The sequence below is a fragment of the Dreissena polymorpha genome, chromosome 9, assembly GCF_020536995.1.
Source record: "Dreissena polymorpha isolate Duluth1 chromosome 9, UMN_Dpol_1.0, whole genome shotgun sequence".
NCBI lineage: Eukaryota > Metazoa > Mollusca > Bivalvia > Myida > Dreissenidae > Dreissena > Dreissena polymorpha.
This window is the reverse complement of record NC_068363.1, coordinates 75,294,315-75,311,405: the sequence shown is the minus strand read 5'-3', so window position 1 is coordinate 75,311,405 and position 17,091 is coordinate 75,294,315. Positions and strand designations below refer to the sequence as shown.

The following is a 17,091-nucleotide window of genomic DNA, read 5'->3' as shown; positions in this document are numbered from 1 at the left end:
GGGAACCAGGCAAAAGTCATGTAAAATGGCTTCGCGAATTCAGATGTTTGTTATGGGCCACGGGGGAGTTGTCGGTGCATGCAAAAGTCCTCGGGGACCCGAGTAATTGAAGAGAAAATGAACAAACATCCATAAGAGGAACGACGGGCTTTTGTGATATATATTGTTCGCTCTGCTGGGAATTCTTTCCAAGGAAAAATCGATAGTTTTCTGTGTAAGGTAACGTGCGGAATACATGTAGGAGTTGTCATGCAAATATAGCTCAGACAATTAATCTGGGTCTTGAAATACGCTAAAGGCATTTAAAAGAGTTACAAAAAATTAAAGTTAGAAAATTAAAAGCCAAACAATACTTCAATAATTTAGTGACAAAAAAGAAGGCAATTGTGTTTAAAATAAACTCTTATAATGTACTTTGTACACAGCGTCTGCATAAACGCTGTCTTACCATTTCGATTGTTAGCACACGCCAACATCCATTTTCTGCGCAAGCGTTGTACAATGTTTATATACAGTCACAGATCAATTTACGGGGGGGGGGGGGGGTAAATTTTATTCTTAAAGTGCATTATTATGTCCGTTTGCATCCGTAAGGCGTGTAAAGACTGATTCGATACATAGCTGATAAGCCCAGCAACAACATCTCCATATTTTATTTGAAAATTCGTCAACAAGTATACCTTTTTTATTAGGGCGTTTTTCCCCCAAATTTCCGTTAATTTAACAGATTTGTGTCAATATAAATGATGTAGATGACTAATTTTCTTTCTAACCATATACAATTTATTTCTGTATTGTAGAAAATACTTAAGAACTAGTCTAGCAGCAAAAACAAGAAGTTTTATTGAAGTAAACAGTATACGTTTATACTTTAAACAGTAATAAAACAGTATTTAATACTCAATTTTTAAAAGTATATTAATATGGTTTCAAAACAGAGTTTGCAATGATTTTGTAGGAATCAAACACCCCTGTATACGACACATGTTTGTAACAAAATCCCGTAAAAAGTTACGAACTATCGGACAGTATAAGTCCAAAACATGATCTGAAATTTACGTGCAAAAACAATGTTCAACTAAACTCTTTAATGTTGTGTGTTATTTCTAGAAAAGAAATAATTTCATTTGTAATGTGACGAACACAAATCTAAACGATATGCGAGAGACACAATTAATGACAATGCTGTTTTCACATAATTGCTTGTAATATATTTTATTGATATTTCAACTTTAATTGGGAAACATTTTGATTAATTACAAAAGAATAACGGTAAAAGTAAAGTGTAACCTACCTATCGTCCCTTTTTCGGCAGAAATGTTAAGAAAAAAAAAGATGACCGAAATCGAACTCCATTAAGAGTGCTCATGCAATTCGTAAAGACGGGATGATTTCAATTAAAATGTAAGATTTATAATTGTTAATCGGATAACTATAAGACACGCATCAACGGCAATATGAATTGTAACATGCCTAATCAACTCCGATATTGCGAACGTTATTATGATTCTTGCATGATTTGGAACTATGTTCTACAATAATTATGAGAACTATATCTCACTTTGTCCAGCCTGGAGTCGCAATAATATTTTGCCATTTTCGATAAGAAATTTAATAACGACTGCGAAAAACAATAATAATATAAGTTTCCGAATCACGATAAATATATTTTTTAAATAAACAACACTTTTGCATCGATCAATTTTGTGAAATTACCGTAATTCGAATTACAGACAATTGTCAAAAGCGACCAAGTGCGGTTACGGAACACATAGCTATGGAAGGGTATTTAGGTAAAAATTACATTATTCGTGGTGAATATTTACATTATGACTGTTGCTTATTCTAATATGCTTTATGACAATTCCAACATGCTTGTTGTCTTTTCGTTTATACTTGATGATTGCTGCAACATTACATCATTCATGATGAATATTTACATTATGCGTGATGTTTATTCGTACATGCTTCATGACAGTTCCAACATGCTTGTTCTCTATCGGTTGTACTTGATGATTGTTGCAACATGCTTGGTGACTATCCAATGTTTGTGTGTTGATTATTCCTGAAACCAGTCATAATCGGTTTTGCCACTAAGCGTCATTAACAACGGCAGTTAGCAACAGGCAGGAAGCAGAATGCAACTAAGCAGAATGCAAGTTACTAAATTATGACAACAGGTGGCGCGCGTTTATTTTCCTTATGTTGAATAAATTACTTTTCGGAAAAAAGCGACAACATCCGAATCATTTTGAATAGTAAACTGAATAAGCTGAATAAGTTCCCTTTGTTATATAATCTCCATTAAACTAAATACGTTTATTATTACCATGAAGACCAGTAGGCCTACACAATGAATTGACTGCCGTGAATGTTTTTGATATTTGTAAGATGCAATTGGCACTCAAGAAATTATACATGTATTTTATTCAGGACATAACGGGGCTGATGTGTTGGAAGTGTGGCCCATCCCTCGTCGGAATTTTCTCTTAACTTTGGAATTATTATCGTAACACGGCGACGCGCGGATAACGGAGCAGTCAAAATTATTAAAACGCTCTGCGGACTAGATTTCACAGTTAAATAAAGCGTCTGACCAAATAATTGACGAAGACATACATGCGTTTTTAATCTGACATAATATGTCGCTCATTGTGCATGTATTTGTAAAGCGTCTGTACTTTCAGTTTCTATTAGTATGCGAAATCAAAATGTTTCAGAGGGGTTGAATGACGTCCGCGATTGTTGCGCTAAAATATCAGTCGATTGCAAACTTTTTTGAACCAAGAAAGCAAGAGCCAATAAGTGCAGAATAATTCGTGTTATCGATTTTTTTAAGTTTAAAGTTTATGTTAAGGACAGTTTCAAGGATTAAAGATGTTATGAAACTTCAGTTAATTATGATAGTTTACAGTTTTATTGAATCAATACAAGTGTGCAGCTTCAGCAAAAGTAAAGCAGCAATGATTTTAAGGTATGCATTTTTATAAATCATTTTACCCTATTTCAAGAATGAAATCACCCTATTTTTCAAAATCGATGGGTGAAAACCCTATTTCCCAAATAATTATCTGGGGCATTTAGTACAACTATTGTACTCCTCGTTGAGAAAACAACTACTTCTACTACATGTATTAAAATATCATAAAACATAATTTTCAATCAAGTTGGAAAAAATAAATAAAAAAAATCTCATATAAACAGGTCTGTCATGAACGTTGACGTCGCTCTTGGTTACCAGAAAAATTCCCACGCACGGATTTCAACCGTCATTGTTTACAATCGATTAAGCGCATAAGTACTTGCATTTGTACAGCGTTTTTTTAAAGTTGTATGTCGAGCCACAGGTGGTTAGCTTTTTTTTTATAGAAAGGTTGATTTTTTCGTTATAATATGATTATTTATCATTCAAAAAGATGTTTTCATTAGTTATTATCATAGCCACACGCTAACCACCTGTTCGTCCAGCGCGTGTGCCGGGAGAGCAGGGCTTAATGTATTTTTTTTGTTAAGCTTTATAATATTTATATCCAATCTGTATGAAAAAATGTCGGTGAACATTAATCCGGTGTTAATTTTTGAAAATATTGAGGCATTCATTAATTATGGATCTAAAACGGAGCATTAATCCGCATTAAACAAAAAACACCGGGCATATTGCATATTAGATCGGACACATGAAATTATTTCGAAAGAAAGCACTAAGAGTTTCAATTCTACATGAGTAAGTCTCGCTGCGCACGATTACGCTCTTACTGATCGTATATATTTGACTCTTGGCAAATACCTAGTGTTTTATTTTGCTTAATTTAAATTGTGCCATGCATCTATATGTACTTAAAGCAGCATGACCAACAGCTCTTTCATATGTGAAAAAGATTGACACGAAATACCTACCCATCTATAATAAAGTTTATATGTGCACTTCAATATTATTGTTTTATAGCATTTTATGTGGTGCAATATAAAAGTACTCTAGTAAATTTGAAATTATGTAATGGATTTCCTCTCAACATACATGCAGAGTTCCAGATAACTTTTTTCAGCAAAATCCTGGTTTACACTCTATAAAAAAAATCCAGCCTTAAAGTCTATTACTGATACCCTTTTTCAGGTAAGTATAATTTTTGGCACATCCGCATTAAGTTTTATAGTCTAAGACGAGCTCATGACAATTGCCGGGTTACAGCAGACTTTTTGCGATAAAAGGATCAGATAATGGAAAACGTTCGGCTTTTCGACTGTTTTAAAGATGGTCATAATAACGTTAAAGTGCTGTTGATTTCATAATTGTAATGAGGGCCTAGACGAGTGGGAACTCATTGATAAAATGTTTACATTATATGCATTGATATTGAGTTTTACGCATGATCACAAATTTTGAATTCTTATTTTATTTTTCCAATGTGTAACCGTACGCACAGAATTTAAGTCTACTTTTTTACTAAATTTAATTCATTTTTTTATGACTTTAAGCGTCTGCATACATATATAAGAAGCATATATTGAAAAATATCCATAGAATTTCTTTGGTTATTGAAGGTAAATTACTGTACAAAAATTATGGTTAGTCATTAACCAAAAAAAGTTACGTCTACAAACACGCGGTTAATTTCGGTTCAGTAGCAAATATCTTACAATTATCAAATGTCAATTGACATCATTGTATCATGCATGATTGTATGTTGCTTTGTGCTTGAGTGAAACTCACATCTTGCCATCGCGTTAATTTATTCAACGCATCAACATTTGTTTCCTTTATGCACTGCGCCTATTGCACTAGTCTCTCTGCACAAACCAACATACACATATGCAGCATGCAATTCACGAACAGAACAAGAATGTTGCATCTGTACACATGCATGATACCATTAAGCAGAATGTAAATAGACATTGGACATCAGGCAAGATGTGTCATCAAGCATGAAAAGGTGTCTACATACAAATTGAAAGTACCATCAAGAATCATGACACACTGACAGTCACAAAGAAGGATGTAATTTTTACCTAAATACCCTTCCATACATATCGGTGTTTTTCTTACCAGCCCAAACATCCATCAAGACATCGAGTAATACAATAAAACAAACTTTGGTAAAACGAGACATGCGCGTAAAATATCGTGCCAGAATAGCCTGTGCAGTCCACACAGGCTAATCATGGACGACAATTTCCGCTCTCCATTTGCTGTTATTTTCGTAAAATGAAAATCTAGTTTGGGCAGAAAGCGGTATGCATAATTATGCTAATCTGGGACGACACTTTACGCACATACATTTAATCCCGTGTTCCCAGAGGAAGACTCAACTATTTTATTTCAGTCATATAAAACGATGCGCTTGTCTGCGTTTAAATGTGGATCTTACTTGTATTGCAGAGCGTGTTCTTATGGTCCATGAAATTCAAGAGATTTCCGAAGGTTGCGCCACAAGTCTCGCATCGGAATATTTCAGTTACTTCCGTCTTACTCGGGGACGACACCGGCTCTGACGTCATGTCCGCCTTTCCGTTGCCATTGGATACCTTGTTGCTGTGGCCATTTGCAATTGCGTCTAATTTGATCTTCTTAATTTCTAAATAAATATTCAGACAAATACACTGATACATTAACCCTTTGAATGCTGGGAAATTTGTCGTCTGCTAAAATGTCGTCTGCTGAATTTCTTAAATAAGCATTTTCTTCATTTTTTTTCATTTTTTTCAAAGAATACTATCAGAATAGCAAACAGTTTGATTCTGATGAGACGCCACGTTCTGTGGCGTCTCATCTGGATCCAAACTGTTTGCAAAGGCCTTCAAAATTTGGTTCCAACACTGATACATTAAAACGTTCCGATAATTTATTCGTATATGCTTACTGATCTTTCTACATTGAAAGTACAAATGTTATTTTGTAAACTATTCATTAACAACCCTAACAAAGTACCAAAACTCAGTTTAGCATAATGTTAATTATAATTTTAATTCATAATCACACTAAAGAACACTTTGGCAGATTGTGTTACAATCGAAATGATATCGTCATATAATTTCTTATCTTCCCAATAAGATCATTGAGACACTCGGAAGTGTGCTGTAATGCCGTTTAATCAGAATTACAACTCGTGGTTTATTAACAAGTAAACATTCAGCGTCGAAACAGTACAATCTGATCAATACCCAACTTTATTGCAAAATGACACAAATAGCTTTCTATAAAATATTTTAAAATTGAGAAATTGTCCAACAAAAAAACATGTGCTACAGTTCTACATGAAAATGCAACGTACATGTTAGTTTAAACTAATGTATATAAGCTAGAAAGTTTAAGGCTTATTTGAAACGACCTCGAGCACGTTTCCTTGGACTAGAACTGGTGTCTATGGGGGGAGATCTAAACAACGCTTTCACGGTGTGGATCGAATCCGTCATTCCGTGACCTCCCGGTCGCTAGGCGGGCCATGCTGCCAAAAGGTTACACACAGCGTAGTTTTACTAACTTTTACCTGGTTCGTCCGACGCTAGGAACGAGGTGTTCGCTTCCGAATCATCTTCTTCGCCTGAAACGAGAGAAAATAAAAACTCATTCTTTGAAAACAGGGCTTATTGCATGTACGAAGATAATCGCCCCAGATTTGCATGTGCAATCCGCACATACTTATCATGGACGACATATTCCGTCTACACTGGAATTTCGTGTAGACCTCCTTCAAACAAAAAAACTCCATAAAAGCGATAAGTTTCGTCCCTGTCGTCCCAGTGTTCTCTGAGTGTTGCCAGTGATTTGATTGAAAAATGTCACGGAAGGAAGTACAAATATATGTATTCAAATGATTGCATTAATTATAAAATAAAAGTGATAAAGCGGATGAAAAAATTATTGAATGGACGAAAGAAAAACGAACTAAAGAAAGAAGATCGACCGAGCAAACGAACGGATGTAGAACGAAAGGATGTACAACGAACTTACTAAACAGTGTCGTTAAAAAAACACAAACTTACGAACGTACTGAAAATCGAGTTACTGGCCATATCTCTTTTAGTTTTAACAACAATTATAATTTCAATTTGATATTCGTTTCCGTTAAAGCTACACCAAACGTGGTAGTCAATATATTGAAGCAGACGATAATCCTGTCGCATAAGGAGACGCCGCTTGCCCCATGACATCTCGAGCCCATTCCGACGGGGCAATGCAGATAGCTGGGTTACCAGGGCAACGCCAGTCGCTATGGCGTTCAAGTGGGAACCTCTGGGAGTTAGAATTTTAAAACTGCCATCGATGTGTCATAACTTTACGATCAGCGGAGATTCGGATAGATGCGCCTGTCACAATAAAACGGAGTGACATCTGCGCACCCGATGTGGACTTAATCAGGATGCAGAATCAACGGAGTGTTCAGGGATTTACATAAGGGCTGGTCAGACTGTAATCACACCCTTAAGAACTTAAGTTTTTGCAAATATCTTAAGTTATTAAAATACATTTGCATAAAAGACATTTTTTCCCTCAGTTTGTGCCGATATCATAAGGCATATGAATAAATCATTGAATACGTCTGAAATCGGTGACACTATTTCACCATGCTTGAAAAATATCGGTAGTACAAGACGAATTTTGAACAAGAACACGGTCTTATTAAATAAAGTAATTCTGATGGATTGCACATTGCCATAAGCATTATACAAATCTGTCTTTTATGCACTAGTTGAAATTCTTAAGAAATATTGTTTTTAAAAGTTATTTGAAATAAAGCACCACTAACCGTCGTGTTTACATCCACTTAAGTTAAAAGGGGGAACCACACAAAGTCACGTGATCCCGCACCCGATTTATGGCACCTGATTAGGCTTGATGACAAAACAGACTTCACGCTGTTAATACAAAAAAAACGCCCCACACAAGGCATTCATGTGTTTTAAAATACAAATCGCAATTATTGCTAACGCGTGTGTTAATTAATCGAAAAACAATATACCGGTATTCCAGTATTTTGTTTAGATGTAATATAGCCTTTAAATATTGGAAAAAATTCTCGTTGTTTTTTTTGTCCATACTGAAATGATCAAACTCTTGATTGCAGCGGCTAGCATCGGACAAAGTAACTATTATCCCACAGAAACGAAGTAAGAAAGGACCCGAAGAAGAGTCATTTTACTTTATTTTTTCCAGATTGCGTCGAAAACCGTTGGATAAATAAACAGACACCATCGGTTCTGTTTCCTGGCGAAAAGCAGAGCTTCGTGTCTCTAGAAAATAATAAAAACGCTTCTCGAGCAGTCCGCACAGGCTAATGAGGGACGTCATTTAACACCCCTGCATTAAACCTCTTCTCTCTATGAGCGAGGATCATATAGTTTCCACCCTTATGTCCCCACATTATTATAAGAGGCGTGTTTAGAATTTCAAACAAATTCATTGTCATTTTAACGATACTTTTTTCACATCCACATAACGTAACAAATTGTCACGTACGTTGCGTCACTTAATGTATGTATTTTAGGTCGCCTTTCATACAGCAAAGGTGTACACAGGAACAATTACGAACATGAGACACAGACACCATGGAACTTAACTTGTCTGACCAGGTAATGTTCACACTGCTTAAGTATAAAAGTGCCCAAAAACAGGACAGCCATCTTTTAAAAGTTAGACCATATTTCATTACATTAGACTAAAAAAAAATATATAAGCAAGTATTTTGATTTCTATAGTGATCAAAAGGTCCTAGTTTTCGACCCATTGTGATCCAATTTTTTACTTGATCGATATAGTATTGGGACAAACATTCAGACCAGGTTTCATAATCATTTTTATTGATTGGGCTCTAGTGTGTTCACACACGTTTTGCTTTAATCCGACAGGGTGATCTATCCCAAGTGACTCGGTTTCTAAAAGAAACAATGCACGTGATCTCCAGAGTGTTCACAAGTTTTTAAAGCCATTTAAAGAAAAGAGTCCCGCCCCCTGGCGACAAGCGGAAAGGAACCTTTTACGAACTCAACCGAAATATCATGAAGTCAAATATTCTGAGAAGTGTCGTGAAGATTTCGACAATAAAGGTGACCTTTAGGGGCTTCCAAGGGCTTAACCACAGTTAGCAAGAAAACCGCTACGCCCAATTACGGTCATGCTTTTCGCCTTACCGGAATCCTAGTCAAACTCGATCGACATATGAGGCAATTTTTCTGACCAAGATTCGACAATGCATGTGGCCTCTAGCATGTTTACAAACCTTTTTTTTTTTTAGATCTGGTGAAAAAGTTTTTGATCTCACGTGACCCAATTTTCAACTCATCCGAGATATAATTAGATTTTTTAACAAGGTTCATACAGATTGGGGAATAAATGTGGCTTCTATAGATTGTTCAAAAGACACTATTGACGACGGACGACTGAAGGGGCTCGACGAACGAAAAACGATCACAAAAAAAGCTTAAGTGAACTAAAGAGTATGGTAGTTGCAAGTTGAAATAGCATTTATTAACCCCCTGTACATCTGGAAAGTTAACGTGTACCGGAAACACAGAACATTCCACGCAGAGCACCCCTGTGCCGAACCACGCTAAGTTTACCAGGCGCGTTCAATCCCCCGTGTATACGTTATGGTCTCACCATGGAAACGCCGCATGGGTCTGATTGTGAAACCTCCAGGGACGCTCCGATAACGCGAGGTATAAAACGTTTAAACGGTATACTTCTTTTGTCGAAATGTATAGTCAATGCTAGTTTTGTTTTAGATAATACGGTGAAAAGAATTATTAAACGGTAGACTATTTTTGTCGAATTGCTTAAGGTAGATTCTAGGCTGATTTTGTTGTATATTTCGCAAAGTAGTAAATAAGAAGGAAAATTACATAAGGAATATTCATTATTTGAAAACAATAAAGCTTGCATGAAACATTTGCGAAAATGCGATAGAAGTATTGCTCCGCGAAGTTATCTGGACATTGGTTCCCACGGATTAGTTTGACCAAGTTAAAATTGACACAGACGGACAAAGGTTCCTACGTTATTTTTACAGCCCTGACATTTCCCGCCCGTGTCAACAATAAAGCAGTAGCAATTGTCCGTAGGAACCGATGAACGATAATAGCGAACATTTTAGACACATACCCACCAGAACAATTTCCTATGGGTTCTGTTTTTAAATAGCGGTTTATATAAAGAGAACGCGTCCATAGGCGGAGAGGCATCCGAACAGACGGACAAACATTTTAACGTGCGCATGCACACTAACTGATATGTAACGAAATTGGTACGCTCAGTGGTTTGAGTAGCCGAGCAGTACCGCAAAAATAGCTCGGAAATTAGCATATAACAAACTAGCTTATGGTTCAATATTATCTAGAGCTGCGATTTAACAAGGCACAGCAGGTGAATTATTCGCCGTCTTCTGGGATTTCAATGGAATGCTTTACTGGAATCATTAAAGCAGAAGAAAAAGAGTTGATTGTGCGTTTAAATTTACATCGAATTTACAAATCGTTATCGGCTGGTGAGACAAGTTATATAACGCAAATAAATGAACCATAACTGAATCACAGTGACAGTATCACTCTATCGAAAGATTTCCAAAACCGCTTGTCTGCTTCTTTTGTAAGCACCATATGAAAGGCCAGTTAAATTCAGGATCGACGTTGAAACAAAGTCTGTCGTTGTATGATCTATTTGAAAAATATAGAAGGTTGAATAGTCGACATACTTAGAATGAGTTGCATTTTACTAATATTACTTTTAAATTGACATTTACACAACGGATGTACTTTGCAGTTTTGATATGCAAATCTTGATTTGCATATAAGCTAAGGCATATCGTTTTGTTTAAACTTATTTGTTGAAAGGCAATTGGTTGGCAAGATAGCGCATGGCTTGTAGTGAGATATTCACAAGTCCTTTCTGACCTGGGTTAAACAAGTATTATGTATGTTTTCAGAAACAGTTGAATAATGAGGAAAACATCCTCTAACCACCCATGTGACATTTGAGAACTTTACTTCAAAATTAGCCCCCATTAAAACATACATACTAAAAATTAACGCAGTATAAATTGCTAGTACAGTAAATGTCATTTGCAGGTTCAGGAAATAGTGCAATGTGAGGTCTAAACTAGTACGAATGAACAAACCATACGTCATGATCATTGTTGTAATTATTCTGTATAGATCATTCCGATGAAAGTCCTTTTGTTCAATACACATCGATATGTAGAAGCTACACCAGTTAGGGTAACTGCCCTGTTCCCTTCACAAAAGTTGTAATGGACCAGCAAAGAGGTTAAGAACACAAAACGAAATTATTACGCATTGCAAGTGATTAAATAAGCTGAAAAAGAGAGGAAATCACACACCCTATGTCTCAGATGGCTACACAGTGGACGAGGTCACCTAACAGCGGACCTGGCCACAGTGGACATGGTCACAGTGGACCAGGTCACAGCGGGATACGTCACGGTGGGATACGTCACAGCGGGATATGTCACGGTGGGATACGTCACAGTGGGATACGTCACAGTGGGAAAATGCAAGAGATATGCGTCATAAACATTTGTCCAATGATGCGACGCATGCAAGTATTTGATGCGACGCATGCAAGTATTAATGTTCTATAGCATTTTTAGATTTTTAAACGAGATGCTCATAGTTTAAGTAAACCATAATAATGTGTTCTTGTTATAAAATGAGGCGACGCAATTATTAGGTGGTGATGTGACGAATGCACTAAATAGTCAGTGAGATATTCGATTCATGGTGCCACTGCTAAAATATAGAGACCCCGATGTAAAACCCGGTATAGTTTGACATATTGTTCGCGACTGTACTTTAAGCGCAGTGGTTGAAACACGCGCTTCTCAACTAGGCGTTCCGAGTTCAATCCCCGTTTCCGGTAGCATCTGCGTTTGGTTGGTGATAACCATAGCGGACGGGTGAGGTTCCATCAATTTATTCCACCCCTACACACACAATGCAAGACAACACCTAAAATTAAACGTCTTTCAGACAAAAATAAAAAGCTTGATATTGAAACTCCAGGTCCTCACATAATGCAGCCTCTGGCGGGACGGACCTCATAAACTTCAAAATACACAGCATATGTTTTTGCAAAACATATCGTTCACATGCGCGCACGGTTATACGCACGAGATCGTCTAGCATATGAGTCGTGTTCTGAGAAAACTGGGCATAATGCATGTGCGTTAAGTGTCATCCCAGATTAGCTTGTGCAGTCCGGATTTTTGTTAAAAAGAGACTTCATTTAAACGAAAAATGTCATAAAAGCGGAAAGAATCGTCCCTGATTAGCCTGTGCGGACTGCACAGGCTAATCTGGGATCGTCCCTGATTAGCCTGTGCGGACTGCACAGGCTAATCTGGGACGACACTTTACGCACATACATTATGCCCAGTTTTCTCAGAACGCGACTAGCTTATCACGTCGCTTGCATTAGGAATACACTTTAGGTAATTGTGACGTGAATAACATCGCTATTGTAAGTAATTGTACTTCTAGAAGCATTTTTTTTATATCTTTATACGGTAAAATATCATCAGTATAAAAATCGGTTGTAAATTTGCCTACATGGTTATTTAAAACTACATGCCTTTGTTGTTAAGATATAAACCGGAAGTTAATGCTATATTTTAACGACGACCAATAATTATGGCTAAACATTTATTTGTAAAACGATAATGAAGAGAATGTTTTAAAAATAAAATCATCATGCTTATGACGCTGGTGACGATGATGATGGTGGTGGTCGAGTTGATGATGATGATGATGATTGTGGTTATGGTGGTTTGAATGATGAGGATGATAATGATGATGATGAGGAGGAGGGTGAGGATGATGGTTTTGGTTTGGATGATTATGATGATGATTATGATGAGGATGATGATGATGTTGAGGATGATGATGATGATGATGAGAAGGAGGAGGAGGAGGAGAGGGAGGAGGATGTATAACTTTCGATGTGGATAGTGATAACTAATTATAATAAATATATTTACAGTAATTTGGTAAAAATTATAGCAAACACACAAACTTACGTTTGATTAGCCTCGGTCGTGCCTGTTTTCTCCGTGACATTCTTTCCCCGATGTGTTGTCTGCACCAAATGCCAATAGTCCAATTTAACTTCCTTTGGTAAAGGTAGTATATATTGAATACATTCGTTAAGTCACTTTGCCTTTGATTGATAAATAAAATTAACGGTTTACTAGAACGAGGCACATTTCACAGCATGATTTAAGTTTCACGACTATTTGATATAACTGTCGCAACAAAACTTTGCCGGAACTTATTACTCTCAAAAGCGCGGGAATTCCGTGCGCGTGTATAAATTGTCCTCCGTATATAACAGGATGTTTAGTTGTAGTCATGTATATATACGCGTGAATTTTTTTTTTCAAAAGTCGTCTGCGTACTAAAACACTTTCGTCTGCCTCCACGTTTCCCGTCTATCTGCGGTATGCTATCTAGTTTGGAGCGTACAAACACAGCACGACGTCCCTTGTGTGTCAGAACATGAATATTGAATCGTGGAGAAAATCAAGCTACCCCCTGAGGTTTCTCCGCGGGGACCGGTGCAATAATCCCGTATCGGCGTATCGACCAACGCAGCAGTTACGCCGGTGTGACAATCACGGCGTGGATAAAGAAGTATTTCCCCAATTCCCAGCAGGTCAATTATGTCCACGGTTGTATTGAAACCTTAGCTTTACAACCAGCAGGCGTTCATATCGAAATGTTCACAAAACGCTTGGCTGGTTGTAAAACCCGCCGGTCTCGAGAGATTAGGTCCTGGCGCGCTCGATCGATATCCCCGGTCAAATCCCAGCGGGATTCAAACTTTTCTAATCTCGTCACGTGACTCCCCTCGAGAGTCGCTGCTACGGAAAAGCTTCTCGATAAAAGCCTCATGCGGCGACCTGCGGATTTTATGGTGCGTTTTGCAGACCATGTACGTTTTAAACAGGCGATAAAGACACACGTGCGCATAGGTGGCCTGAATAAAGTTGATTTAAGTTGCACATTTATTAATATAACAAACATGTCACGTTATTGATAATATGTAGATGCGCACCAGGGCGTATTCGCTTTTGAATCTTTGAGATTTATTGTGAATTACCTGTTTGCGCCAATTCTTTTCCGGGTTCAATCACGTTCCCGGAAATATGTGAGTTTAGGTTATGGTGTACCGTACCGCACCGAGCAGGTGCGTTTTTGTCCCCGAGTACTCCCGCCCCGCCCCCCCTCAGCACAATAAAACACCGAAATTGAATATCTTTATGTAAAAACTGGAAATATCCGGATATTACCACTATGATTCTTATTTGTTCAAACGTTCGTGTTGCTCTTAAGCAAATTAGGTAAGAGTGCTTAGTCACACTCTGCGTCCTCACATAGTGCGGCCTTATGCGTGGAACGACCCTATAAACTTAGAAATACACACACTGACTGGAAGTAGCCGGGTGTGTCCCAACAATCCTACATACAACAAGTACGAGACATTTGAGGGTTCTGATGAAATTTGTATCAAATGTTAAAATACCAATGTATGTTTTTGTTGAAATATATCCCGTTTGATGTGATCTTGTGCTGTGGGATGGACCCAGGTAGCCCTGCGAAACAAATATTGAGACCACCTGCCTAACTCACATGCGCCGGAAGTAAGAATACGGCTATAAACGCACGTGTCATTCACTGCGCTAACCGGACAGCGTGTTCATCGGAAGCCGATGTCATTAGCGGTGTGCAAACGTGTTATCGTGAGATGTTATCTCACGTCATGTGGCGAGAGCGACATTTATAAAATAGCGCAAAGCTGTGTTAAATAAGAGCTTTAATGTTTCTCGTTGTTTTCGGAAATGCAGAAAAATGCTATTCAATTCTTAAGTGAAGTCCTTATTAAGCACACAGTTCTCAATTAAGTAACAACAAACATAATTAAAGGGCTTATACAAGTTCTTGTTAACGATAACAATGCCTTTATTGACCAAAGTAATACTTAATGTATTTTGTTCTTATATTTATATTTATTGATATTTGGTATGTCAATATAAGTACGCCCAGCAACCAGTAACGGTCACCGAAAGAGAACAAGGGACTTCTATCGTGATTACGCCAAGGGTATTTCATAGTTGTTTGGAACGTTAAGGCATATTTTTTTAAAGCGAAACCCGTGCAGTACACTAGGACGCGATTCAGGGGAGAGCAATATATCCAATTAAAACAGTTTTAAAAGCACAGTTGCTGTCCTTGCAATAAGATGTTCTTGTGTCTAATCAAGATATAATAACAATTATTACTAAATAATCACAACATATATGGAATAAGCACGAATATGCTATATATTAGGTTTTAATCAAAAAATAAATTTTAAAGTTAAAAACAATTCATTTTACTCATTTATAACAAAACCACCGTAAAGCAGATTTTAACCAAATAAAATCTGCGATAGGGCCTACACGATATTGTGTCGACAACGGTGACAAGAATAGCTGTGAATAGTTTTTACTGATTCCAATATGTCAACCTCCATGTGTCATGCGTCAGACACTTAAACGTGAAGGAATACGCGACAACTTAAGATTTAAATCAGATTTAACTGAGATGACAACATTTAGCGAGAATGGGGAAAGCAAAAAAGAAGTATTCGGCCCCTAGACCTCAACCAACGGGGCTTCCAAGCGTTGCACAATGTGAATCGGAACTCGAAATGGAAGGGAATCCGGACAGTTCCTCGTCAACTTTGCAAACACTGATTGAAAAGGTTTTGAAATAATCGTGACGTATCAATGAACGTTTTAATGTTTGTTTTTCAAATATATTTGATGAATGCAGTAGTTAGTTGAATAACAATAACAAAAAACTACCCACTGTATATTAAAGGGACCTTTTCACAGACTTTGGCATGTATTGAAGTTTGTCATTAAATGCTATATTCTTTAGGCACCTGGTCGATTTTTCAGCGAAACGCTGTAGCGTATTGAAAAGTATGCTCTGTGTGCCCAAGTTCGATCACGTTAAACTTTGTCTCTGCGCATGCTCAACATCACAGGTTTTTTTTCCCACATTTTGGGAAGATAGCCCATGGCTTTGGAATTGGGAATTTTATCGGCATTTTCATGAAATTGGGAAAATTAATTCATTAGCCTTTTTTTTCCACACGAAAAGTCCACTAATTAGGGAAATACTAAATTTGATATAACACTTTATAATCATTAAAATTAAAAGAACAAAATCATAAAATACTTTGTGAGATGTAATTGAATTAAAATTGAGATAAAATACGCATAAGACACTTCTTTCTAAAAAAAAAAAAAAAAAAATGTTTTTTTTTTTTTTTTTGGAAATTGGGATTTTTTTGCCACATTTTGGGAAAAAAGTATACTTTTTTGGATTGGGAACATAGCCGAATTTCGGCTATAAAATCGGGCCAAAAAAAACCCTGCATCAACAACGATTACTGAAAACTTGCTATGGTATTTAGACAGAGTATTCACAACTGTATCCAAAACTGCCCAAAAATGGAAATATAAACAAACAAAACGGTCGTAAACGGTTGAAAACTATATATTACCCCACCTGATCTATGTCACTGAGAAGCACTCCTAAGTTCGATCAGCTGTCTTCTTGACGTCACAAATGGGGGCTCACATGTGGTTGATAAATAGTTAATTGCTCAAACGAATACTTAAGCTAGCAGTGAGACATTCTAATGTTATTTTTTTTAGAAAAAAAAGGTTTATTCATATATTTGGAAGATTTTCGTAATGTGTGTCTTAAATATTTATTATTATTAAAATAAACAACAACTATCAATTAAGAAGGCAACAGAAAAGAATATTAAACACTCATAAACACACATTTGTACAATTATCAAACATATTTACATTATAATACGATATTTCTCCTAAACACAATGTGGACATAGGAATGTCTCACCCCTTCTGATAGTCTGTTTTTCGTGGCAAAATGATAAGTGAACGCTGTGACTGCATTTGTCACAGAAAGCCCAGTTCACTACACTGCAACACCGATATATCGCGGTTGGTGGGGTCCAAAGATCGCGAGCGCGATATATCCGGCGCGCGATATAACTTGAGAAAT

General features: G+C 37.0%; 2 protein-coding genes across 2 annotated transcripts in view; one reads left to right on the top strand and one right to left on the bottom strand.

Annotated features, from left to right (window-relative positions):
• LOC127843608 (zinc finger protein 91-like) overlaps positions 1 to 13,743 on the bottom strand; it is a 37,762-nt gene extending 24,019 nt beyond the window's left edge. Inside the window, exons 1-3 of the mRNA XM_052373293.1 lie at positions 13,026 to 13,743; positions 6,486 to 6,539; positions 5,367 to 5,573 (exon numbers count right to left, since the gene is read on the bottom strand). Of these exons, the coding sequence (XP_052229253.1) occupies positions 5,367 to 5,573; positions 6,486 to 6,539; positions 13,026 to 13,065 (301 nt within the window). The 5' untranslated portion in view covers positions 13,066 to 13,743. The remainder of the gene's footprint in view (positions 1 to 5,366; positions 5,574 to 6,485; positions 6,540 to 13,025) is intronic.
• A 1,713-nt stretch (positions 13,744 to 15,456) lies between these two features.
• LOC127844684 (HEAT repeat-containing protein 3-like) overlaps positions 15,457 to 17,091 on the top strand; it is a 43,559-nt gene continuing 41,924 nt past the window's right edge. Inside the window, exon 1 of the mRNA XM_052375111.1 lies at positions 15,457 to 15,751. Coding sequence (XP_052231071.1) covers positions 15,611 to 15,751 — 141 coding nt within the window. The 5' untranslated portion in view covers positions 15,457 to 15,610. The remainder of the gene's footprint in view (positions 15,752 to 17,091) is intronic.